The sequence below is a fragment of the Bos indicus x Bos taurus genome, chromosome 10 (assembly GCF_003369695.1).
Source record: "Bos indicus x Bos taurus breed Angus x Brahman F1 hybrid chromosome 10, Bos_hybrid_MaternalHap_v2.0, whole genome shotgun sequence".
NCBI lineage: Eukaryota > Metazoa > Chordata > Mammalia > Artiodactyla > Bovidae > Bos > Bos indicus x Bos taurus.
The window spans coordinates 22,458,142-22,485,756 of record NC_040085.1 but is presented as its reverse complement, the minus strand read 5'-3'; the positions used below and the strand labels follow the sequence as shown (position 1 = coordinate 22,485,756).

General features: G+C 39.5%; 2 protein-coding genes across 2 annotated transcripts in view; one reads left to right on the top strand and one right to left on the bottom strand.

Moving 5' to 3' along the window:
• Positions 1 to 27,615, top strand: part of CHRM5 (cholinergic receptor muscarinic 5) — an 88,557-nt gene that overhangs the window by 15,817 nt on the left and 45,125 nt on the right. The window lies entirely within an intron of this gene.
• AVEN (apoptosis and caspase activation inhibitor) overlaps positions 1 to 27,615 on the bottom strand; it is a 191,847-nt gene that overhangs the window by 139,220 nt on the left and 25,012 nt on the right. Inside the window, exon 2 of the mRNA XM_027553460.1 lies at positions 12,838 to 13,015. Coding sequence (XP_027409261.1) covers positions 12,838 to 13,015 — 178 coding nt within the window. The remainder of the gene's footprint in view (positions 1 to 12,837; positions 13,016 to 27,615) is intronic.

Below are 27,615 nucleotides of genomic sequence, written 5' to 3'. Positions count from 1 at the left end.
ATCCCATGGATTGAGGAGCCTGGTAGGCTGCAGTCCATGGGGTCGCTAAGAGTCGGACACGGCTGAGCAACTTCACTTTCACTTTTCACTTTCACGCACTGGAGAAGGAAATGGCAACCCACTCCAGTGTTCTTGCCTGGAGAATCCCAGGGATGGGGTCACACAGAGTCGGACACGACTGAAGTGACTTAGCAGCAGTAGCAGGGGCAGGACACAACTGAGCAACTAAGGGAGGACTGGATCTGAGGTTGGAGTGATGTTCCCACAAGCCAAGGAACATCTGGAACCATCAGAAACTGGAAGAGACATGGAACTATTTTTTCCTAGAGCGTTCAGAGGGAATACAGTCCTGCTGATAAGCTGATTTTAGACTTCTAGCCTCCATAATTATCAAAGAATAAATTTCTATTGTTTAAGCCAAATAAATAAATGGGTCTTCATATCATTTAGTATTAAATAAATCCACATGTAAGATATTCTGCAACTTTACCACCTTCCTCACTTGTTGGAATAGATTTATGCTAGGCTACAAAGTAAGTCGCTTTTCATTGAAGACTATCTTCCCAGGGCTACAGTTCTTAAAGAAGACAAAATGTAGTACCAAATGTATGGACCACTGACACAGTAAATCACACCCTGTGCTTCTCAAGGGAAACGCTGAAACCACAAAAACTATCTACTTCACTAGTAAATAATAGATGAATAGATGAAGGAAAAAAGTTCTCAAACTTCGTGATTTTAAGAGACTAGCAGTATCATTATTAAAAATGAAATATTTCTCTCCATGTACAAATACACAGGATGCAGTATTTAAGGGATGATAAACAATGACCAAGAGACTATAAGTCCCTTTTGCAAGTGCCAATGAAATACGTAAGATACAGGTTTTATTTCCAAAAGTAATTCTCACCACAGATTATGAAAAGCAGTAAGTAGACATCCTCACTATTCATGGAATGCACATCACACTCAGCAAGTGAATGAAGCAGGACATATTGATATTTCATCAGCATCAGTTCCATTCTTCGGTAACTGAAAATGCTAAGACCAATGTAACAAATCACGTGGAAGCATTCCTCCCATTCTCTTTAAGTATGACAATACACTAAGAATATACAATGCAGTATCCTGTATGTGTTCTAATCTTTTGATTTATGTCACCACCTTTCAACTGGAAAAGGTACATTTGAAGTTTTTTCCCAGCAAATTCATTTATGATATTGACTTTAAAAAACAACAAAAGAATTGATAGCCCCTGGCAGTCCTTGGATCTGTCTCTTGCCTCAGCAGTGATGGGTGGGACAGACCCAAGATTCGTCCCCATTCTCCAGCCTCTGATCTTCCTCCAATCCCCTCTTCAGCTGCAGCCCCCAAGACCATCTCCACGCCACTCCTTGCTTCCAACAACAATTAATACCAGTTTTGTGGTTGGCTCCTTGTCCCCAGTCAACCATGAGCTCCCAGACCCGCCAGAATTATTCCGAAAAGGTCAAAGCTGCAATCACCCACCTGGTCAAGCTGCATCTGTGGGCTTCCTGTACATCTCTCTCTCTGGGCTTCCATTCCAACTGCAAAAGTGTGGCGGCCAGAGGTACTGGGAAAATGCAATGGTGCCATACATCTCTAGAAGATTAGAAATTAGGGCTGTGGCTGAGTCTTCTTCTGGGACATGCAGAAGCTGCCTCAAGATGAGTGGGGTCACAGCCTTGGTGCCAAGGAAGAGATCTTGAGCCCAGAGGAAACCCTGAATCAGGTCCTGCTGTGAATCTGCAAGCCCTGGGTTCTGCCCACAGAGATGCCCACCTGACTTCCTGAAGAAATGTTTCCTGGATCACAAGGTGAAGTTCATCAAGAAGGACAACCACCTGACAAATTCCTCAGGCCAGCCTGAGGCAGGGCTGGGTGAGACCTCTTTGAAATGCTCACCCTTAAGCATGACTAGAAGCATCCAGGAGCAGCACCTTCTGAAGACTTGCTGCGGCTCCCTGGCCTCCGGACTTCAGCCGGAGTCTCTGCCTTTAACTTCTTAACCAGCCACAAACCCTCTCCCAAGCTGCAGACCAGGTGTAAACAATAAAGCTTCCTTTTGCAGAAACAAACAAACATACAAGAGAATGTGTATCTTAATGATATATATGTAGATTTTAATGGACAGTATCAAATGGGAAAGATACCAACTCTGAAGCCAGGCATAAGATTAATCCTTATTCGGTTACATGTGAATGTTGTACATATTTAACACTGTTTTTTAAGACTTCATTTTAACACATCTAGAGATAATGAAATCTATCCTATAGTAACAGTTCCAAATCAATGATACTGAAAAAAGCCTTTGTATCACAGCTTATACAGAGCCTTCACCTGGTAGGTACCCAGGAAATGGTAGTACTTATTGCCATCAGCTTGTTAGCTTAAGGTCTTTTGCTGTCACAGGGTCACTAACGGCCACAGGGATCCATTTACACATACATCTCTTGCTTATTTATTTTAAGCCTAACTCTTCCGAGAATGCTGGATGTGTTAACTTAATGCACTTGGGTAAAATGCTATAGAAACTTTGCAAAATTTAAAGAAGCCAGGAGAACAAAATTATAGGGTTAAAAAAAATTTCTTGGGAGTTCCCTGATGGTCTAGTGGTTAGGATTCAGCACTTTCACGGCCATGGCCCAGGTTCAATCTGTGGTTGGAGAACTGATATCCTGGCAAGCCCTGTGGTCAGCCAAAAAAAATTTTTTTAATAAAAAGTACAATAATATTCCTTGATAAATCACCTTGCCTGTCCCTGTGCAACAGGAAAGACCATTGTTGAATCCATCCCAGTCAAATGAAACCATACCCATATTGAAACGTTTCCCATTAAAACAATTCTACAACTCTCCCTTACATGCCTAGTCAACATTTCATATACAAAATACACATAAGTTTCCATCTCCCTGACATTTTAGTTGAGCACATTTGGCTTTTTTCCACTGTCTTTAGGGGCTGGAACACATATGACATAACTTTTAAATCACTTCTCAGACTTCTTAGCATCACAAACCTTTAATCAGAAATCCAGTTTTTCCCATTTTTAATCATCTTTCAAGTTCCCTGTAGTTATAGAGACTGAAAGAGGTCGACAAATCCCTTAAGAGAGAAAACAAACTAATGGTCACTGTGTTTTACATTCTAATTATGTGTGTCATATCGTGCTGTTATTTTAATGATGCTCCTATGTTAATGGCCCGACTTCAAACACGAAACTAGCTTTTCTCAACCATCACACTTATACGATATATTCTACTCCAACAGTTTGCTTATCTTTGTCTATAAAATAATTCTTAGCTTTTTATACCACTTTATAGTCTAAAATTCTACATGATCCCTGCAACTAATTGGATTAAAGCAAGGCAGGTATTATTTCTAATTCACAGTTTAATAAAAATAAAAAAGGAAGTTCCCAGAGTTTCACTCCCTCCAGAGTATGTAGTTAATAAGTAACAACCAGAACCAAGACAGTTCAGCTGACATCCATCAATCCAATGGACTTCTATTCTACAACCAAAATACACATGACACTTCAGGTATACTTACTGAAACAGAGAACTTTGTTATCACAATCCTGTGGTTATATCTGCCCTTCTCTTAGCTTTAAATTCATGTTCCATGCTTTTTATATTAGAAGAGGTTCTACTCTGACTTTCATTAAAGGCTTATACCAAAATAATTCTTTTCAAATCTTTCTAGAGCTAGTAAAGAAATTTATCAACTTCCACTTAATTATGACATTGATCATGGGCATTTATTTGCTGTTTTCCAAAAGCCTCCTTTATACGATGGTAATTTTTTAAAGGGAAGTATCAGTCCCCAAGAATAAAGAGACTGACAGGGTAGACAGGAGAGTCAAAAGGAACGTGCCAGATGCTGTTAGAATATAACACGCAGACTTGATGATGCAGACAGTTAGACATTTATCAACCAGAACAGTATCTGGAATACAAGTAAAGTCCAAAAAGATTCAATAATGTGCTCTCATTAAGATTTCTAGTAAGAATAATTTATCTAACAGTGTAGGTAAAAAATGAACTTGAGACACTGTGGTCTCTGCCAGTGGACCCTACAGCTAAGCTCTGAAGGACTAGGCTCAGGAAGGCAGCCAATAGAGCTGAAAACAGTGCTGGTAAAGAAATGGCTGCTCTGGGACCAAAACCCGCCAGCAAACCAAGTGTTATTTGAATGACTTTAATTTGCCATGAGATAGATTTTTTAAGGAACAGATCAAACTGGATGAAAGCTGGGTACCTCTGGAGATAATAAAATTCAACAGGTTAAAATGCCTACAAACTTATAATAGAAATATTAAGAAAGTCAAAGTCAGAACTCATGAAAATAAAGATAAACCTAAAATCAGAAGCTCTCCATGTAAAACTTCTGATGAGTATAAAATGTCTGATGACTGTTAACTATAAAAAATAATGTAAAAACAGATCCATTTATAAAAGGATTCTCAACTGGCACAACCTATGGTGACAAAAGAAATATTAGTAGATAAAGGGCAAGCACAAAGTATTCAAATGAGAAAAACATTTACAAAGCATTTAAGAATTTATATTGTAGTGTCTGATTTTGCTAAAAAGTTTAGAGACCTCTGATCAAAAGTATAAAGACAGATCATCTAATGCTTTTCAAGGAAGATTAATTTGCAAAAAAAAATAAAGGAGTGAAAGAAGGCAAAATAAATCATAAGCTAAATTAAGGCCTAGACAAGAGGAAAAAAGACAGTGCTGTAAACGCTGAAATGAAATCTCCACAATAAAAGATTGGGTGTTTTCTGAAATTTTATGGATGACTTAGATGATCTGACCCAGAGAAGATCAAGACTTCCTCTTCTCAAATTGTAAAGAAATAACGTGGATAGACTTTATCAAAGGTGAAAAAGAGAGATATAATTCTATTTCATGAGAAAGCAATAGAAATAATAGATATGGCTGAAGAAGCCAATAATGGTAACTCCAATTAGAGAACAAAAGAGAGAGATGAGGAGTACGAGCAGAGGTACAAAACAAAGCCCTGAAAAAATCATGGTGCATCAACCAGAATCCCTCAACAAATGGAATCAAAAGGTCACAGACTTAAAGGAAAAGGAATTAAAGCAGCATAGGCTGCATCTGTCGAAAGAAAAGTAGTCTCAAAGCAAGGAAATGAAAACTGATAGCGATGGTGTACATGATAAAAATGAGGCAGCTGGACCAGTAAAAACAAAGAGCCTCAATCAAAACAACAGAAAATACAATGGTGCAGGAGACCAGTAGGGTAGCAAACACATTTCTAGGTATTCAGCTGCTTCTATCTTTGGAGGTTTGGAAAAAAAAAAAGAAAATCAAATTAGACCCAATTCAGTGTCCAGCTAAGAGAAAGGAAAAGACCTTTTTGCTTCCATGGTTTAACGTTTTTGTTTCTGTTGTTCAAATAAAGACTGTTTTAATGTATAGTTCTGCTTGTGTTACTTCAAATGATTCAAACAGCAAAGAAGAGTTTTTCCACTAAGTTGCCTTTGTAATATGAGAATATATTAGCAGAAACTAATAAAATACATACCAAATAAAAAGAGAAAAACAAGAGAACTGAATCAAGGAGGTCAAATACAACTCAACTATCTTGCTGCTTCACGGAAAAAAATGTTCCAAGTTTAATTAAAAAATACAGGTGCCAGAATGACAGCCTTTTCCTTTTTGGTCTAACTGCTGGCAAGAGGATATAGAGGCAAAGAAATCAAATATCATTATAATTAAAACCTCCCCCCCAAAATGAACTTTCATAAAATTATGAGGAAGATAAGATAGTAGTAGCTTTTTATGAAGGTCTAAATTGGTTTTATTCAATGACCCATGAATCAGGCAGCATCCCATCCATAGGATAGACAGGCTTTTCCTGTAATAGCTTCAAATAAAAACATGCCTAGACAGCTGTGCTGACTAAACTGTAGTCTAATCATTTCGTTTTTATTTGTTCCACTTAAACAGCTTATAGACTTGCACATAAAAGATTGGTTTTCTCATGTTTATCTTCAATATTGCCCCAGTGCATCCTGTTCACACTGTAAACAGTTTTCTAACTCTGTTATCAGAGGCATCTTAAATGAGAAAAAAAAAAAAGCATATGGCATGATTTTAATAACTCACCATTTGGGGGGAAAAAAAAGAGAAGGCAGAAAAATTGCTTAAAGATCTCAGTTTTCATGCGTCAATGTGAGAGCATGGTACCCTTTTTAAAACTTTTAAAATATAACTTAGAATTGCAAGGATATTGTTCAAAAAGAAGAGCTAAAAGCATGATTAGCTATAAGCTGAAGGCTTACAGAAAGAGTACTAAAAAGATATCTGAAGGCTCCCAATCCTATCAGAAAGAGTAGGACTTCAAGCAAGCTAGTCCCCTTCCCATATCGTCCCTTTGTAAAAATGGGACGCCAGAGCCCCTGGCCAGAAACTCAAAGCAGAAAGCACCTGCACGTCGAACACACAAGTTGAAGGTGCAAATACAGCCTGCCTCTCTCAAAAGGCTTCTTTTGGTCTGTGGTAGTATCTGAAATTCTACCATAAGAAATCCACTTTTAGACTTTTTTCCTTATATGTTGCTGCTGCTAAGTTGCTTCAGTCGTGTCCGACTCTGTGCGACCCCACAGACAGCAGCCCATCAGGCTCCCCCGTCCCTGGGGTTCTCCAGTCAAGAACACTGGAGTGGGTTGCCATTTCCTTATATAGAGAGATACATAAGCAATACATATACACAATTTAAAGAATTATTAAACAAACATAAGTAACTACTATCCAGATCAAGAAACAGAATTCAGCCATCAACAGAGCCATTTCCCTCATCCCCACTCCCCACACCCACTACACACCCCTCCCCAGTTATTACCCCTTATCTCTCCACTGGAGGTGACCACAGTCCTGATTTTTATAATAATCATTTCCTTGATTTTCATTTTACCGTTTAAACATGCATCCCTAAACAACACTATTTACTTCTTTTTCCTCCTGTTTGAACTTTATATGAATAGAATCCCACTGAGGTATTGTATACTTCAGTTATATATACTTGCACCCATACAACAGAAGGTGAATGGGAGGAAACATACCCTTTCTCACCTTAAACTCATGACCATCAACCTCCAGTGGGCTTCCATTAGCTCTCAGCAACCATATCACATTTTCCTATTTCATTCAAGTTCCTACACCCTGGTCTACTATGTGCTGCTTTTTTTAGTATTTTTTATTATTGAAATGTAGTTGATTTACAGTACTGTGTTATTTCAGATATACAACAAAGTGATTCAGTTTTACTTTTCAGATTATTTTTCATTACTGAATAAGATATTGAATCTAGTTCCCTGTGCTATACAGTGGGATCCTATTGTTTTTCTATTTTATATAAAGTAGTGTGTATCTGTTAATCCCATGCTCCTAATTTACCCTCCCCTCCTTTCTCTTTTTGGCAACCATGATGTTTCTTTTCCTATAGATAACTCTCTCTTAACTTCTACCCTCTCCTCACATTTCCAGTATCTCCTCTCTGACTCTCACTTACAGCTTTCTTATTTCACTAAGAAAACAAAGAACCAGAAGAGAGTTTCCTCAAACCCCCATCACATCTATCCAACTACCTAAATATTATGTGTGTGTGCACGCATGTGTGTGTGTGTGCTGAGTCGCTTCAGTCATGTCTGAAGTTTTGTGACCCTATGGACTGTAGCCAAGCAGGCTCCTCTCTCCATGGGATTCTCCAGACGAGAATACTGAAATGGGTTGCCATGCCCTTCTTCAGGGGATCTTCCCAACCCCGGGATGGAACATCTCTTCTGTCTCCTGCACTGGCAGGTGGGTTCTTTACCACTAGCGCCACCTGGGAAGTCTGAGTATCCTCCAATCACAGTTGAAAAACTGTCCAAGCCCCTAGCAGTGGGCAATCAACTCCATCTCTACAAATGATTCCATCATCTCATGGAGACCAAAGAACACAGATCCTCAATTCTCATCTCTTCTCAGATTATTTTTTACCTCTTTTCTGGATGTTTTTATCAACCAGTAAACATTGAATTACTTCTCCCATGTTTAAAAAAATACGTTTTGATCCACTTCCCCCATCAGCCCATAACTCTCCTTCCCTTTAGAACAAAACTCAATATTAATAGTTGTTTATACTTTCTCTGACATGTCTCTCCTTCCATATTCTTATTAAATGCAAGAAGAGTTTATCCCACCACTCCAGTAAAACTGCTTTAGCTAAGATCACTAGTAAATTCAGCTGTCAATTCTTGCTTGTCATCAGCTGCATTTGACACTGACCCCTCTTTTTTCTTGGAAATATGTTCATTCCCCTTTGCTGGTTTTTTCTCATCCGTAACCACTAGACACTGTGGTACCCAGTGCTCAGTACCTTTCTAGCCAGTAATTCCCTTGGACATCTCACACGTTCTTGTGACTTTCAACACCATCTACAGGCTGGCTTCACCCACATGTGAATCTCCTATCCAAACCTGGGTCCTGAACTCCAGACACCTTCATCCAACACTCCACTTGACATTTCCAGCATTTCCTGCCGGGCGCTGTGCTCCAGTCCAGATTCAGTCTCCACTGGTCTTCTCCCTGTTCTGCCCAGAGGTTGGTCTATACAGATCACAGCTACAGGTTTTCCTTGCCTTCTGACTTTCAGTAGGTTAGGCTTATGGGAAGCCGTGGCAGGACAATGGAGGAAAAAAGGAGTCTAAGACCGGAGTACTTATCGCCCTGTCCTTCTCCTGGTGGAGCCACCTTTGCTGGCTACATCTTTTGACCAAGGTGATTCATCCTCTCAAGGTAAACATCTCACATGACGCTCTCCTTCAGCGTTCTAGTAACAGGGATGTTAACATCTCTGTCTTTACCCGCCCTCCCAACACCGTACTGTCTTTGTGTTTCCTCTACATCCTACCCACATCTTTGTAAGTGATTCCTTTGTTAAAACTGCCTTATAATTATACTGAGTGTACCATCTATTTCCTACAGGATTCTGACTAATACAGATGTCTAACTGGCATCTCACTTTTAACACATGTAAACTGAGAACCTCCTACAGTTTTATCCATCTCAGTTAATGTTAACCCCCTTCTTCTAGCTGTTCAGGCCAGAATCTTGGCATCATCTTTATGCATCTTTTCATCTCATACCCACATTTGCAAGTCCAATCTCATACCCTACATTTGTGCTTGCTCTGCACGTGAAGTCACTTCAGTCATGCCCAGCTCTTGCAATCCTATGGACTGTAGCCTGCCAGGCTCCTCTGTCCATGGGATTCTCCAGGCAAGAATCCTGGCGAGGGCTGCCATGCTCTCCTCCAGGCAATCTTCCTGACTCAGGAATTGAATCCATGTCTCTTACGTCTCCTGCACTGGCAGGCGAGTTATCACTAGCGCCACCTGCGAAACATTCCTTCCAAAATAGATCCAAAACTCCACCATGTTTCACCACCTCCACAGCTCCCACCCCTGGCCCCTGCTACCATCAATGCCTGTCTGCATGACAGTCGGCCTTCCATATCTGCAGGTTCCTCATCCACAGATGGAAATCTGCAGATGCTGAGTCCACAGAAACAGAGACTTGACTGGGCTGCATACCACCTATTACGCCACAGAGACAGACAGTTGACTGTTACGTAAGGAGCTTGAGCATCTGCAGATGTTGGTATCTGCTAAAAGTGCTGGAACCAGTCTCCCATGGGTACTGAGAACAGCTTTACTGCAGTACCCTCTCTGGTCTACCTGCTCCTTCCCTCACCTGTCTTCAGGCTTTTCCAACTCAGCAGATACACTGACCTATTAAAACAAGAGTGAGCTGTATCACTCTTCTCTTCAAAACCCTCCACTGGCTACACATTTCACTCAGAATAAAAGCCAACATCTTTATAACGGTCTATAAGCTTCCATGGGGTCTGGTCACGTGACACCTCTCTGACTTCGATGCCTACCTGCTTACTTTGCTCCAGCCATGCTGCCTCTGTGTTATTTCCTTTACTCCTATCTCAGAGCCTTTGAACTTGCTCCTCTCTCTGCCTGGAACACTCTTCCCACACACATCCTCAATGCCTGCCCCCTCACCTTCCTCAGGTCTTTATTCAAACGTCATCTTATCGGTATGACTTTCTCTGGCCACCTTTATAAAATGGTAACAGCCCCTCCTCATTTCATTTCTATCCTAATTGTAGCCATTTAATATCTTATACAGTTTCCTTTTCTTTATTGTGCGTCTCCACCCTCTAGAATGTTAACTCCACAATGCAGGTGTTTGTGTCTGTTCTGTTTCACTTCTGTATGCTCATCCTCTGAAATGGTACCTGGAAATGGTGGGTGCTCCAATAATTGTTGAAGAAATCTCAACTAGATACCACTCAATCAATTGGCCAAAAGAAAAAGAAAAAAGGTTTAACAGCTCTACATATTGGCAAAAACTAGGAAGTTCAGCTTGTCTCCTCTTTGGAGAGCAATGTGTCAGTATCTAGGAAAGTTCATGATGTGAACGTCTATGATATTTTTTCTGAGTTATAAATGTATTTATACAAACTAGGACAGTATATTAAAAGTCACAATCATTCTAAGGAATATGGTCAGCCTGTCTATAGGACATTCTTAATGTTTTATGATTACAGAATGAACTCCACTTCTCAAAAGTAAACCAACATAGCCCTATCCCCACCAGAGAGGAAGAAAGCATGGCAGCTCTTCTCAGGCTTATGCTGCAGTGAAAAGAAAATGATAGAATCGGCAGCAGAGTGGGGAAGAAATGTAAGCACATATCAAGATGGGATGGCTGTGATTTCCCAAGAAACTAACTACAGATAAACAAGCCACTCAGGAAATCAGTAAGCAGAGACAGGCTATAAGAAAAATACATATGAGACCCAAACCATGCCAAGCTTTAAGTTATAAATAAAACACTAAAATAAGTCACCAAAATCATAAGCCAATGCACATAAGAGTTGGGTTAGACTAGAATTCTGAATTGCCTTCAAACATTTATACAGTATAATTTATTGCCAGATAGTGTCCTAGTAACTGACTACACAAGTGATTCAGTCAAATCCACTGGTAGGAAGTCCACATGTTAACTTTATTGCAGTACTTCAATTTTCCCCCTAAATCTTTTAGCAAAGCAGCTGATTAAGAACTGAAACTGACCAGCTCACATTTCACCTTTCTCCTATTTGAAGAAAAGAGCTTATAAATCCATAACTGCCCAAAATGCAGACAAGAAGAAGGAAACACCCATCTGAGTGGCGAAAAACCCATCACTGAACAGTCAGCAAGTTGGACGCCACCAACCACACAAAGGGGTGATGCTACTGGCATAAACATAATGACCCCAGGCTGAATCTGTTCTCCTGCTGCTGCTAAGTCGCTTCAGTCGTGTCCAACTCTGTGCGACCCCATAGACGGCAGCCCACCAGGCTCCCCCGTCCCTGGGATTCCCTTGGCAAGAACACTGGAGTGGGTTGCCGTTTCCTTCTCCAATGCATGAAAGTGAAAGGTGAAAGTGAAGTCGCTCAGTCGTGTCCAACTCTTAGCGACCCCATGGACTGCAGCCCACCAGGCTCCTCCGTCCATGGGATTTTCCAGGCAAGAGTACTGGAGTGGGGTGCCATCGCCTTCTCCGTCTGTTCTATTCATATCTAATTCTCTCTCCCCTTACCTCTTCCTTTCCTACTCAAAGGGTTTCTTCTATTAAGTTAGAAGAGAATTCACTTTATGATTCTAAGTTTGGTACAGGCATTTAAAAATACAGGTAGATGAGAAAAAAAAGTGTACAACTTAACTGCAACATAAAAGCTGGGAAGAAGAGGGAATTCAAAACCAACTATCTGAAAACACTACTGTCATTTTATTTCTCTGCTTCTCACGGCTTCATCCTTTACTTTTTTTAATCTGGAAATTTTTTGAGGCAATTATAAATTCACATAGTTATAAGAAATAATACAGCAAGATCTCCTATACAGTTGGCCCCAATGATAACATTTTTCAAAACTATATAGTGGAATATGCCACTCAGGAATTGACATTTGACATAGAATCCAATCTTATTCAGACTTCCCGTCTTATTTGTGCTCACTTGTATGTATTATGAGTGTGTGTGTAAGTTTGTGTGTTCACCACCACAATCAAGATATTGATCAATATGAGCACTAACTCCTGAAAACCACAAGTCTATCCGTCATTCGTCACTTCAGTTCTTAGGCCATAGCCTGGTAGCAAATGGCCTTCTATACAACCAGCTTTGCTCCATTTCCTGTCACCACTCTCCAGCTTCACACTGCTGTGCATCACTCCAGGGAGTCAATCTTAAACAGATGGTCATAGAAGTAATTAGTTTTTCACCTTACTGATAAAGAAGACTATTCAAAAACAAAAAGTGTGGTGTTCGGGTACACATGGCTTCAGTGGGCCTACCCGCTAGTATGTATATTCCTGGCTATAAAAGAAGGAAGAATGAACATATATTCTAGAAACATAATAAAACTTTGTATAAACTTAAGTACCTATTCCTCTGAAATCAGCCTATCCAGTTTAGCGGGGCACAGTTTAGCATTTCATTCCCATAAAGCCTTTTACCCATTTCAACCAGAACTTAAGTCATCCTACACCAGTATGTGGAAACCCAAGGCTTCCAATGAAAGAAATATCCCTTTTTCCTTGCAAACCATTAGATACTGTCCTTTACCTGGATTTAAAATCCAAACAATGAATGCTAGTTATTAAAATGCTATTTAAAAAGGAATATAAATGTCCATGCAACTTTCATAGCACTAAGTAGTATGAACTGGGATTCATACCTGCAGAGCTGAGAAGAACACTGAAATCTGTCCCCCTCTGTGATTCTCCACTTTCATTATCAACTTCTTTTTCAGTGTCTTGATATCGATCCCAGTTAGAGACTATCTTCCTTTTAGAATAATTTCCCTGTTCTTCATTCTCTTCTCCATAGGTTTCTGCATCACTGTCATCTTCAATCTGCAATCATTAGAGACAAATCGATAAGCTGGCAGTAGAAATTTTGACCTTAGTCGCCTTAGCAATAAAGTATTTAAAAACAAAACAAAAACACAGTACATAGGTATCACAATAAAGAGTACCTTATATAAGCCAAGCTCTCTGAAAACGTTAAATAGTATTTCAAGAGAACCCCATTATATCATACATTGTGCTTTCTGGGCAAACTTTTCATTTTGCTGTCAAAAGGAAATCTGATGAGTTCCTACCTAAAATTTGTGTGACTGAATCTCTAAAGTCTACCTGAATGTATCCTATTTCAAGAGTTATTTCTCACTGAAATAATCAAGGCTGTAAGAGTCACAGGCAAAAGACTTAAAGGCAAAAATCACTTCTTCCAACTTACAGATTTTACAAACACACCCCATAAGTATATTTTATAAGCTTTAAATGGGAGCCCTGCTCAGATGCATTTCAGACGATAGTTTCCAGTCTTGGGCATTAAAATATTGAGAGAGCATGCAGAAAAATGCAGAATGTGACAAATTACAAAAGATACAGGTCTAGTTTCTTCAACAAATAAATTACAAGGGGAAAACGGTGGGAGAAGGGGGAAAAAAACCTATAGATTAAAAGAGCTCAATGGACACATAACCACTGTACTGTGGGAACTTATTTGTACTCTGATCCAAATAATATAACTAGTGGGAATTCTCTGGCAGACCAGTGGTTAAGAATTGATGCTTTCACTGCCATGGCCTGAGTTCAATCCCTGGTCAGGGAACCAAGATTTCACAGGCTGCATGACATGACCAAATATACATATCAAACAATTTAACTAGAAAAAAAAAATCATTTCTAATACCATTGAAGAAATGTGAACAATAACAAGGTATTTTCTTATATTAAGGAAATATTTTATCTGCTTATTGTTTGGTATGATACAATTATTTGTTAAATATTTTTATCTTTTAGAAATAAATATTGAACTATTTATTGATGTAAAGCTATGATGTAGGATTTGCTTCAAAATCATAGGTGGAGAGGACTGGTGGGTAGAGATGAAATAAACTGAGCATAATTGATGATTCCTGAAGCTGGATGATAAGTATTTGGAAATTCATTATATAATTCTATCTACTTTAGTATATGTTTGAAATTTTCCATAATAAGAATTAAACTAAAAAATCATGCATATAGAATCTAAAGATACAATTCAAATGAATAGGCCAAAGATTATAAAATCTTTATGAAATACTATAAAACTTGTAAAGCACATTAAAATAATCCATTTGTACAAGATGAGTTAGACTTTACACTTTTATTGACATGGGAACAGGACATGTATATTGCAGAAAATTAGGAGGGAGAGACAAGCCAAAAAATAAAAACCCCAGGTTTCCATCACCTAGGCACACCACTATGAACACTTTGCTATACATTCTTTCAGATCTTTTACAATGTTTATATTTATATATACTTTTGGTAACCAGACTTTTTCATCAATATTCTCCACCTCTGCTCTTCAGTAAATTTCATTCTCTACAGCATCCAGACTATTTCCAAATTTCCCTAACTGATCCCCAAAATTTCCTTTAGAGTTGGTTTTTCCAAGACAGTATTCAAGACCATGCATTATATCTCACTGCTTGTCCATTAAGTCTCTTTGAATCTACCACAACCTCTATTTTTATGACATTTATTTACTGAAGAAGGCAAAAGGACCCACGTTCTGTCTGGTTATTTCCTTGTGGCATTAGTATATTAATTTATAGGAAATAGTGGATAAAAAACATTTTTAATCTAAAAGCTCAATAGACTTGAGTTAAATATTTTTGGCTAAAATACATCACAGATGGTGAATAACATATGATAAATGGCTGAGCCATGAGTAAAGTGGGAAAGCAGAAAGTGTTAGTTGCTCAGTCATGTCCAATGCTTTGTGACCCTAGGGACTGTAGCCCGCCCGACTTCCCTGTCCATGGAATTCTCCAAGCAAGAATACTGGAATGGGTAGCCATTCCCTTCCCCAGGGGATCTTCCTGACCCAGAGAAGACCTGGCCCAGGTCTGCATTACAGGCAGATTCTTTAGCATCTGAGCCGCCAGGGAAGCCCCAACATAAGTAAAGCTAAGACTAACCAATGAGTTTGTATCATGAAGCCTGATCTACCCACCATAGTGAGGTTTTTCCCTGTTGCATCAAGCAAATTATCTGTGTGGTGTTATTTTGGTCCACTACAAATTTCAGGTTGCCCATCAACCATTCACATATCAAGTTTAAAACTAGTCAATAATCCTTGCCTGAATCAAATTTCATAAGCTTTCATGAAGCAATGGAGTAAGCGACCTTTCAAGATCACTTTCAGCCCTCATATGTCATCATAAACCTCCTGGACAGCACAAAAAGATGGCAATCCACGTTATAATCTAGAGATCTTGAAGGCTGCCTGAAACCTAATGTGAAACCTAACGTGAAACCTGTCTGAAACATTCCTGAAAGCTTCTCAGAACCAAAAGATGATGGCAAATTAAAGATAAATGACTGAATGAGATCTGCTATATAAATAACAAATGCCAGGAACATGTCAAAGAAAATACCTTGCAACTGATAAGAATCTGATAGGTAGACTACAGCTGAAAGTATCTGCAGGGTTTAATTTGGGAAAATTCAATATTCTTTTGTTGACCCACTGGGTAAGGAGAGTTCAGAGAGGCTTCTCCAGTTAGTAGAAAACTTTGAACACAGATATAGCCCCTTGCAAAAATGTAAACCTGAGCAAAATAATTAGCTGGATGTGAAAGGATTATGATCTGAAACACCCAAGGAACTATTAACCAGAAATAAGCACTGAAATGGGAGACTGGAGATCTAGATAGAATTAATGATCCTGCCATCACCATCATTTAATATTTACAAAGTGTTTATAATAGCTTGGGCCTTGCTGCTGAATGACTCACTAATCCCCAACTCAGAAGAATCACTGAACAAGAATCTCATTATCTCCACCTAAATGTGGAGACAAGAGTCATCATTAGCCTCCATCACAAGAGGGTAGTAAGAGGTAATAAAGTTTGGAAGACATCTGACGTAACTTAGAGAAAGGTATATCTTAAAACTCCTAGAGATTTTATGTTTACTTCATTTTGCAAAAATCTGGGACAGGATAAAATTTGCAAAATCCCATGATGGGAGAAAGAGCAGAATAAATAAGAAAATACTGATGAAAGCAATGTGAAAACTAAATAGGAAGGCATCATTATATAAACATTATTATGAAATGCCTGGTGTATACTGTGTACTATAAGACATTGATGAAAGAAATCAACAATACAAAATGAATGGAAAAGTAGTTCATGCTTATAGATCTGAAGAATAGTTAAATGTCCATACTATCCAAAGCAATCTACAGCTTCAATGCAATTTCTATTAAAATTCCAATGGCATTTTTCACAGAAATAAAACAAACAATCCTAAAATTCGCTTTACCTTCTGAGCCACCAGGGAAGTCCTGAGGAAACACAAAGACCCCAAAGAGCCAAAGCATCACAATTCCTGGTGTCAAACTATATTTCAAAGCTATACCAATCAAAACAGTATAGTATTGGCATAAAAACAGACACAGTTCAATGGAACAGAATGAAGAGCCCCGAAATAACCCCACACACATATGGTCAATTAATATATGGCAAAGAAGCTAAGAATATACAATGGAGAGGGAAAAAAAACAGTCTCTTCTTTAAATGGTGATGGGAACACTGGCGAGCTACATTCAAAAGAATGAAACTGGGCCCCTATCTTACACCATATACAAAAAACTCAAAATGGATCAAAAACTTGAATGTAAGCTCTGAAACCATAAAACTCCTAGGAGAAATAATAGGTGGTAAATTGCTTGACATCAGTCTTGTAAGTAAGTTTTTGGACTTGACAACAAAAACAAAAATAAACGAGTAGGATTACATCAACCTACAAAGCTTCTGCACAGCAAGGGAAACCACCAACAAAGTGAAAGGCAACCTACAGAGCGGGAGAAATATTTGCAAATCATATATCTAAATCAGCTTCTCCTTTAATAACCGACTTTAAAAGCAGTTATAAAATAATAAGTGCATAATTATATTTCTATATGTTATAAACCCAACAATAAGGCTCTTGCAATAAAAGCTATAAATATATGCTTACTCCTCTTTCTTCTCTCATAGTCTTTAAAAGACATAAAATTATATAAGGTAATAATTATAACAAAATATGATTAGCTTTGTGACATATAGAGGTAATATACATAAAACAATAGAACAACAAAAAGCGGAAAAGAGGAATAGAGCTCTATTAATGTCTCTATATCTCACTGGAATTAACTTAGTTGATGAAAATTCTAAGTTAAAATATAAATGGTAAGCCCTAGAGCAACCACTAAGGAAACAACTTCTTTAAAAAGTGGGGGGAAAATTAAAAGAATTAAACTGTTGCACTAAAAATATTCACTTGGTGCAAAAGAAAGCAGTAAAAGTGGAATATAGGAAAGATATACATGAGACCTGTGGAAGAAAAAAAGTAAAATGGCAGATATAAATACCCAACTGTGTCAATAAAAATATTAAATATAAATAGATTAAAGAAGGAAAAATGGAAAAACAGGCAGAATAGATTCTTTTAAAATCCAACTATATGCTGTCTGCAGGAAATATGTTAGATTCAAAGATTAAAATATCATTAAAATGAAGTAAAAGAATGGGAAAAGATACTCTATGCAAATAGTATGCAAAAGAAAACTGGGGTGGCTATTCAAATTTCAGACAAAATAGACTTCAAGGAAAAGCTGTTACAAGAGACAAAGAACATTGTTCAATGATAAAAGGGTCAATCCATCAGAAAGATAACAACATTTAAACATATGCTGCTAACAAGAGAACCTCACAGTATAGGAAGCAAAAACTGACAGAATTATGGGGGAAAATATCAATAGTTCAACAATAATATCTGGAGACTTCAACACCCCATTTTCAGTAATGGCTAGAGCTAAACAAAAGGTACCAATATACACAGCAGAACCAATAAAAAGATTTACTCCCTGAAGATGAGGTCCTATTTTTCTTATAACAATAATTTACATTAACTTACAACAACTTAAATTTAATTGGCCAGCCTATGAACACTATGTTTGATCGACATTATATTTAAAACATCCTCTTACTTTCTTTTTTCCAAAAAAGCAACAGTTGATATTTAATGCTTATCTTTATCATGAAGAGCTTGCAGATAAGCCAGTATAATTTGGGATGCTACTAATACATACCTAGACAACATATCCTCTTTAAAGCCTTTTATACTCGGGAACCTAGGTTCTGAAGGTCCCTGTTCTACTTTCTTCTGGAGTAAATGAGTATAGAAAAGGCTTTCCTGATTTGAACCTAATAAGGAAGTTGAAAATAATCAATCACACATTTTTCAACAACCTTGTTTGTTCCTCATAAAATGTAATTATACCACAGGAGGGACAGAGTGAGATAAAATATATATATATATGAAAGAAAGCATATTTAAGGAAACTCCCCTACAGAAAGTCACTGAAAACTAATTTCAGTAATTAAGTTAAAAAGTCAAATACAGCCAACCAAAAATGCTACAGTGTAACTGGAAAATTATATTAATTCATCCTACTATAAAATTTTTAAATGTTATAAAACTCTAAAACATATCATTAGTTAATAGTCTAGTTGACAACTTTTATATCTATAACTCTATTAAGGTTATTTTTATCTTACATAATCATTGGGTCATAAGCAGAAACTGATCATAGTTCAGAGTTCAAGAACAGCTTTTAGTATTAGAAAAGTGTGCTTCAAACTTAGAGAATGAACTTACTGCTACCCGAGGGGAAGAGTGATGGGAGGGATAGTTAAGGAGTTTGGGATTGACATGTACACACTAGCATATTTAAAGTGGACAGCCAACAAGGTGGAGAAGGCAATGGCACCCCACTCCTGTACTCTTGCCTGGAAAATCCCAGGGACAGAGGAGCCTGGTGGGCTGCAGTCCATGGGATCTCAAAGAGTCAGACACGACTGAGCAACTTCACTTTCACTTTCCACTTTCATGCATTGGAGAAGGAAATGGCAACCCACTCCAGTGTTCTTGCCTGGAGAATCCCAGGGACGGGGGAGCCTGGTGGGCTGCCGTCTATGGGGTCGCACAGCGCTGGACAAGACTGAAGCGACTTAGCAGCAGCAGTAGCAGCAACCAACAAGGACCAAGTGTATAGCACAGGGAACTCTGCTCAATATTAGATAACAACCTAAATGGAAAAAGACTTTGAAAAAGAATAAATAATGTTGTACACCTGAAGTAGCACAACACTGTTAGTCAACTATACTCCAGTATAAAATAAAAAGTTTTAAAAAGTGCTAGCAAAAATAATTTTTGTATCATTTCAAGAAGCTAAATTTTAATAAATGACTGCGTAAAAAATATACCATGTACATAGTATACAGGTATACCAAGAAGGATATTTCCATTTGTCATTGTGTATTAAATAAAATACATATTGGAGCACGATCATATTTGAAAAAGTTAGTAAGTGTAATATATGGCATACATACATAAATTATTTATTGAGTCCAGAACAATGTACATAGCATTAGAGCTCCAAATTACTGTGGCCATTAAGAACTAGGAAAAAAAGTGATCCAGACTGTATTGAAATTCGACGGTTTTTCCAGCACAAAAACTGTATACAACCTCTTTTCTTGTCCCTCCTTGTGATCCGTGTATGCGAAAGAAGAGAAGGAAGAGGCCCCTGAGAACAGAGAAAATGGTAACCCCACCTTCAAAGCAGCTGTTCAATGACACTTCTCCACAGGGCTCCTCTTTCACCCTGCTGCTGCCGCTGCTAAGTCACTTCAGTCATGTCCGACTCTGTGCGACCCCATAGACGGCAGCCTACCAGGCTCCCCCGTCCCCGGGATTCTCCAGGCAAGAACACTGGAGTGGGTTGCCATTGCCTTCTCCGCCTCTTTCACCGTAGTCCTTACATTTTTCTCAAGTCCTTCTATCTGTCTCACCTGTGTAATTGTTTCCAAAATTGCCTAAAAATAGGAGGCAGAGAAAGCTAATTACCATTTGCTGGCAGCCCACCTAAGAGCTTGAGAGTTTATTGCTTTCATGACTGAACGGCAGTCTGGGAAATTAGGCTGCAGTAACTTTCACTGGGCCAACTGGTGATTTTAAACTATCTTTTGTGTAAGTCCTTTAATGGAAGTCCTTATGGAAAGGAGGATGTGGGTGGCAATAGAATGAATCAGTTTCATTTTATCTGCTTTACAACTTGAGCTCCATTTAAGAATTCAGGCTAAAAAAAGGTTTCAAAGTTACCAAATTAATCCACCTTGTAAGTCCCAACTCTCAGGTAAAATTCCACAAATTCAATTAACATCAATGGTTTTTTCCAGTAAAGGCACTAAACGTAATTATAACCAAGACAATTTGCTTCTTGCTATGGTTACGATCTCAAACAATAACTAGAAATCCAACTAAAAGGCCTTCAAATAAAAACTTTGCTTTATTAAAACATTTGACTAAAAGGTTTTCTGAACACAAAAATAATCAACCTTCATATGTGGAGTGCATGTAGACTGAGCATCTTTGGGCAAGTTCAGTGTACAAAACATACCCTCCTCCACCACAGCCACTGACAGCTTACTCTTCCTAAGAAAGCAAACGGCACTTCAGGCACACCAGCCTCTGTTCAGTCTTCCCAGGGATTACACTGCATGGGTTTAACTGCAAACAGCCAGGTTTTCCTTTTTTTAATTAATCTGTCTTTACTTAAGTATAGTTGATGTACAAGATTACAGAAGTTTAAAGTACACTACATAGTGATTCACAATTTTGAAAGGTTAATATTTATGGGGCTTCCCTCGTAGCTCAGTTGGTAAAGAATCTGTTTGCAACGCAGGAGACCTGGGTTCATTTCCTGGGTCAGGAAGATCCCCTGGAGAAGGAACTGGCAACCCACTCCAGTATTCTTTCCTAGAGAATCCTCATGGACAGAGGAGCCTGGCAGGCTACAGTCCATGGGGTCACAAGAATTGGACACAACTTAGCAACTAAAATCACCACCACCATTTCATTTATAGTTATTGTAAAATATTGGCTATATTCCCTTTGCTGTGTAAGATATCCTTGTTCGTAGCTCATTTTATACCTTTAAACCCCTGCCCCTATCTTGCCCCTACCCGCTTCTTCTCTCTCTCTACTAGTAACCTCTAGTTTGTTCTCTACAGGCCAGATTCTTTTTGACTGTCTCAGTTAAATTTTCACCTCACTTCTCTATCAACACAAGGTTGGTTTCCTTAGTTACTGAGGTCTTAAGGTCATCACCTTCCACTTTCCAGAAAAATCACAGGCCACTAAATAGCTGTTGTTTATCTGGCCAATTTTAAGACACTCTCGAAACTTTCAAATCACCAGAGAGAACTTAATTAGTAAAGAATTATCAATCTAGAAAGAGCCTGGGTAGCCCTGGCCCACCTTCTGCCCTCAGGCAAGATCATGTAGATATCACACTGGGCCTGTCTCCCGGGTCTGCGTTTTCTCTTACATAAATTAACCATATTTCCTCCTTCATAACAACAAAGTTCTAATTCCTTAATCATTATCATTGATTATTCTACATTTCTAAAATTCTCCATGACTGTACAGAAGAGATGTAGTCAGCCAGAAACTGATGATTCAAGAAGCATCTGATGTATGAAACCACCTTTCCTACAATAACACCACCTTGTATCTATCAAAACTCATTCATGAAATTATCTTTAATTTCAAAGAAGCCCTGGAAGACAGAAAAGACCTTACTTACACATAATCAATTACATGTATACAGATGAAATACAGTTGAAACAGGTCATACCCACTCCCAAAACTTACCAACCACACAAAGTTCACAAAAATGTATCCATGGTAACCTGTTCATGTTAATCATTGGAAATAGCAAGATTCACGAATGGGGAAATGATAGTAATAAATCACTTATAGTTAAAAGCAATAAAAATGACCAGAGACTGGGGGGAGAAGACACATATAATCAATGACATGAAGAAAAACATGCAATTTAACAGGGAAGTTGATTAACATTTGCAAAAATTGTTGGAACTGAAATAAATGATGATGTCAACGAATGACAGACTGATAAAATGTGAAAAAAAACTACAAACAGGTGTGATTTAAATCTTATGCTGTCTGTCCTTGTTAATTAAAGAATGAATGCCACCATCTGGTAGAGTACAGTTCTCACACTGCCTCACAACTCAAATAGACTACAATTTTCACTGCACTTTCCATAGTGACTTTCAAAGTTACAGCTGTGAGGCTAGAAATCTGTGTGCCTTCATACAAGTTCTATATGTCACCTCATTCAGATCCCTTGACTGAATTACAATCTTACTTTCCTTGTGGCAAAAACCTATAAGCTTAACTAGGTCAAATTTCCTGAGATAAAAGAACACTTTTTAGCTGTTCTCTCTTTAAAGACAAGGGCTTAACTCAGGCCCTACTCAGCAAGAGCTGTTTAATTTGCCATTTCACATGAAAGAACAAATGGACCTAAGAGACTTCTCTTAAGTCCCTACCATGTATAATGCGGGGCAGCCCGTACACACCCTGACCGAGTGAGGAGGAAGGAATCACCTGAAAAGCCGTCCTTGGTACATGTCTTATCTGACACCTAGATGAGCGGATGTATGCTTCCATCGCTTGCTTCCCACCATCTGAAGCTCCTCTTTTGAATTTGTCCTCCTACTCAGTTCTTCCCTGATGAACAGAATCTGGACACAATGCATAATATTTCTCTTTTGTGGGCATGCTGATTTTTCTTTTAACATTACAATCTTTTATCTTCAAGAGCACTTACACATGACAACGTTAACCTGAAAAGGACGCAGGCCCGGTCAGTCGGCTCCCTGAGCGTCCACAGAATTCGGATGACAACTTCTACATCATATTTAGAGATTTCAAAGGCAAATATTCTGTGGATGGCACTGAAGACAAGTGCCTGCGTTAACCATGAGCCCTGCATTCGCCACACAATGCATAACATTTGCAGGACGCTCGAGCTCCCATGCCCTTCTTTTCAGGCTGAACTGCCTTTTCTGTTCCTCTGCCATCAACATAACGACATCATGAGTCAGATCAGATCAGATCAGTTGCTCAGTCGTGTCCGACTCTTTGCGACCCCATGAATCGCAGCACGCCAGGCCTCCCTGTCCATCACCAACTCCCAGAGTTCACTGAGACTCATGTCCATCGAGTCAGTGAGTACATATCAGTAAAAATCCTTTCCTTCCCACCCACAGTGCTTTAACCAAAATTGAGAAATGAGACAAAGAAAATGCACTTTCCGGAGGCAAAGAAATTCGCTAGATGATTTCCCCTGTGAAAGGACAGCATGCTACAATCTGCATTTCTCTTCTGTTCTCTTCAAGTGTGACCTTTAGGAAGCTCTCCCAACATTAGGGAGGAAAAAACTTTAATTAAAAGAAAGGGCAGCAAAGACATGTAAGGAAGGGAGAGAGCTTTTTACCTGGCATTAGAGAAAGGTGGATTTTCTCAAAGCTCTCAATCCACAAGGACAAGACGCAAACCCCAGGACCAGGATTATGGAGTGCACACAAGCCGAGCGCCTTGAAGCTGGGCCGCGGCACAGTGAGCCTGAATAACCGTGTCTGGTAAAATTCTCTTGGAGCTAGCAGTACTGACATTACCTGTGCCTCCTCTTTGTAAGTGTGAGACTCTCTCCGCCTCATAGAAATGCAAAGCTACGCTGAACTCCACCTTGTCTTGATCCCCACCAGCAGTGTGGGTCTTCCTTTTGTGGAGGAAGCACAAATTAAACTCACAGTATTGCTCTCCTCTAACAGGGCGACCTGTGAGTGGAAAATCTTCATTGAAACTCTCAAGAGGCATAAATATGAAAAGCCTCTTAGAACATGAGCTGTAACCTTAGCAGAAGGAAACTGCTGTCTCTTCCCGTAATATGCTCGGCAGAAAAAGGCGCATCTGCCCCCAAAGAGTAGCCCCACTGGTATGTCTAAAGAGGCAACACACTGATGAAAGCAACTTGAAAGTCAAAGCCCTCCCCTGAGAGTAACACACTGTCGTCATCACAGTTTAGACAAGAAGAGAAGATAATGTCGGGAGCGTGATATATCATTAAGACAGTTCTGAATGGGCACTCAGGGAAAGCCCTAGAGAACAGAAGGGACAGGAAGAAGGCCCTGGGTCTGTCCCAAAGAAAATGTCAATTACCGGCAAGATAAAGCTTGCTTCTTTCTGCACACCACCCTCAAGACCAGCCTTCAGGCTGGTTATTCACAGCACTTCAGTGCACTAAAGGTTAAAAAGGAAAAGGGAAATGCCTCATTATTTCTAATGGTCCTGAAGTCACTCAAAAAGCAGTAAGATCCAGAGTGGTAGATTTTGTTAGCTGAGGCACACAATTCACTTGGAAAGACATCTCAGGGTTACCAGTGTGCAGAACAGACAAGCTCTTCTCTCACCACTGAAGAGAGCTGATGATCTCCTCAATGCCGAAGTATGTCATGCGAAAAATAATAACCCTCTTGGTCTGGAATACTTATCTTTTTAGGATCTGATAAAAACTCTAATTAGATGGTCTCCAATAATTACTCCCTTTTATCAATTTCCATATAGTAAAATACAAAGTTTCGATAAATGGAGTCCAGATAACTACCAGCACCAAGATACAGGGCAGTCCCACTGCCCCAAAGCTTTCCATCACACCACCCTCCAAGCTCTCTCTCAACCGAGTGCATTCGCAGTGGATTCACATGCTGTTCTGAGTAAAAGTGGTTCATCACTTTTTACCACTAACTTCTAGTCCTTCGTATAGTTCGTGTATTCATTCACCAGGTAAAGAAATCTTTGGTTGTTTCTGGCTTTTGGCAATTACGAATAAACAATCACCATACACATTCAAGCATAAGAGTCTCCATTTCTTCGGGGTAAATACAGACCTAAGAATGGGATTGCTAGGTCATATGAAAAATTTAACCTGATAAGGAACTGCTGGGATTTGGTATTGTCAGGTTTTTTGAAGCCATTCTAACAGACATAGGGTTTCCCTGCCAATGCAGGAGATGCGGTTTCAATCCCTGGGTCAGGAAGATGCCCTGGAGAAAAAAGTGGCAACCCACTCTGATCTTATCTGGGAAATCCCATGGACAGAGAAGCCTAGAGGGCTACAGTCCATAGGGTCACAGAAGACTCAGACACCACTTAGTGACTAAACAACAGATATAAGGTGGTTTCTCTTTGTGGTTTTACTTTGGATTTCCCTAATAACAAATGCCGTTGACCACCTTGTGCTATTTGCCATCAATCTATTTTCCTGGGTATACCATCTGTTAAGTCTTTTCCCCATTTTTAATGAATTATTTACTTTCACATGGAGTGTTGAGAGCTCTGTTTTCTGGATACAATCCCTTGGTTGGATATGTGATTTGAAAATATTTTCTACCAAGTCTGTGGCTTGTTTTTTTAATAGAATTTATTCTTTATTAATAAAGCTTTATTAATAGCAATTTTAGGGCCACAGAAAAACCACATGAAAGGGAACAGCAATTTCCCATATAGCCCTGTGTAGCTTATCTTTCTATTTTCTCAACAGCATCCTTCCCAAAGCAGAGGTTTTTAATTTTCAGGAAGTCCAACTTAGCTATTTCTTTTCTTTTGCACGTCATCCTTTTGGTGCTATATCTAAGAAATGTTTGCCTAACCCAAGGCCACAAACATTTCCTCCTATGGCTTCTTCTAAAAGAAGAATGGCTGTCTTTGCATTCGTGTCAAGATACTTTAATTTATGGAGGGAGCAGGGTTATAATGATTGCTTTAAAGTCTGGCTCAGAATGCCATGATCTGAGTCATCTATGGGGCTGGCATCTGTGAATTGTCTTTTGCCTCAAGAATTAGTCACATTTTCCTGGTATACTGTAAAACTTTGGCTGTAGAATAACATTCTGAATATGAAGTTCTTTAGACTCTGGGTCCCGTTTAAAATCCTCTGGAGAACATTATGGTTTTGTTTGTTCCATTTTATTAGGCAACCAATCTGGTTAGCTTCAGACAATAAGTTCTGTCTCATCCTCTGTGGGCGATAGTTCAGTGTCTTCTCAGTTCTCAAGGTTTTTGCTCCTCTGCTGCCTCCGTCTGTCTGCCCCACATGCACTTCTGAGTGAGCCTGTCTTTGGCCGTTTCATGCTCCAAGAGGATCCCCTTCCAGCTCTCTCCTCCCTAGGACTGTCCCAACCCTCTGGCCCAAAGGTCCGGTTTCTCTTAAGAGTTCTAGCTGCCCACACTGCCCCTCAAAGAGCAAAACAAAGAAGGATAAAAAAGAAAACGGACATTTTCTCATGCTCTTTGGACTGCAGGAACCCTGTTTCCTGGTTCCTCTGGCCAGAAAGACAGACTTATATTTCAGCTGCCAGCACCACCAGCCAGCCTGGCTCTCCAAAGGATCTGCTGCCCACTCACCCATGATTCAAAGGAAGGAGGTGACCTCCCCCCATCCTCTCCAGCTTGCATTTTCCTGGTCTTCTGGTTAAAAAGATGTAACTCCCCTTGGTTTTTAGCTACCAGGGACACAGCTCTCTTGACAGCCTGCCTTAGATTCAAGACTGGATAGAAAGCAAACACTGAGAAACTCTCACCCCTGGTCCCGTATACAGGTTGCTTACCCAGGTTTTCACCCCCAGGACCACCTGTTAGCTCTTCTTTGCTTTTCCAAGTCTTCAAGTAACCTGTCCACAGCGTTGAGCTGCACACATCGTCACCAGCTCTCCCTTGGTGCGTCTTCCCGGTAGTTCTGCTGCTGCTCGCGGTGGCAGCAGCTCTCTCGACCTCTTCAACTATGAGATATGCCACACACCTGAGCTGAGGGCCAGCCTGTTTCTCACCTTCCACTTGATAGTATCACTAGGGGAAAGAGAACCCCATCACTGAGTCTCATAAAACCACGGCATCCGTGCACATTTCTCACTCTCCTCTTGGGTGTCATGGTTTATCTTATACCCTCAAAAACACAGGGAAGAAAACCAAAACTTCCTGACCTCTGGACCACTGTCCTATCCTACTCCTCACTCTGGAGGCCTTGCCTCTTACGCTCCCCGCCAATCACATGGGGTGTAAGAGGCTGGTGGGTGGGGAACTGTTCATTGTAAACAGCTGCTCATCAGGTATGCCGCTAGAGACTAAGAAAGACTAATCCACACATGTTCCGGCTGTTAAGGGCCCCAAAAGAAAGAAAGCCGATGTTGGAAATTCTGATAGATGCTTCTTTCTTGGGCGCAGGCATTTAAAGTCCTTCTGGCTCTTTTCACCGATGGCAAAATAGAGGACTGTATGCAGAGAGGAGCCCAGAGAGCGGATGAGGTTTCAGCTACACTCAGCCTCCCTTTAGTGCTTTTAGTTTTAGCAGGAAAGCCAGAAAAATACTAACAGAAAATAAACATGAATGTTTCCAGAATATTCTAATGCCATGCTTAAAGACAAACTCCATTATTCGGTCACATAAGTATCCACTGAGAGTCTACACTACGCCAGGTACT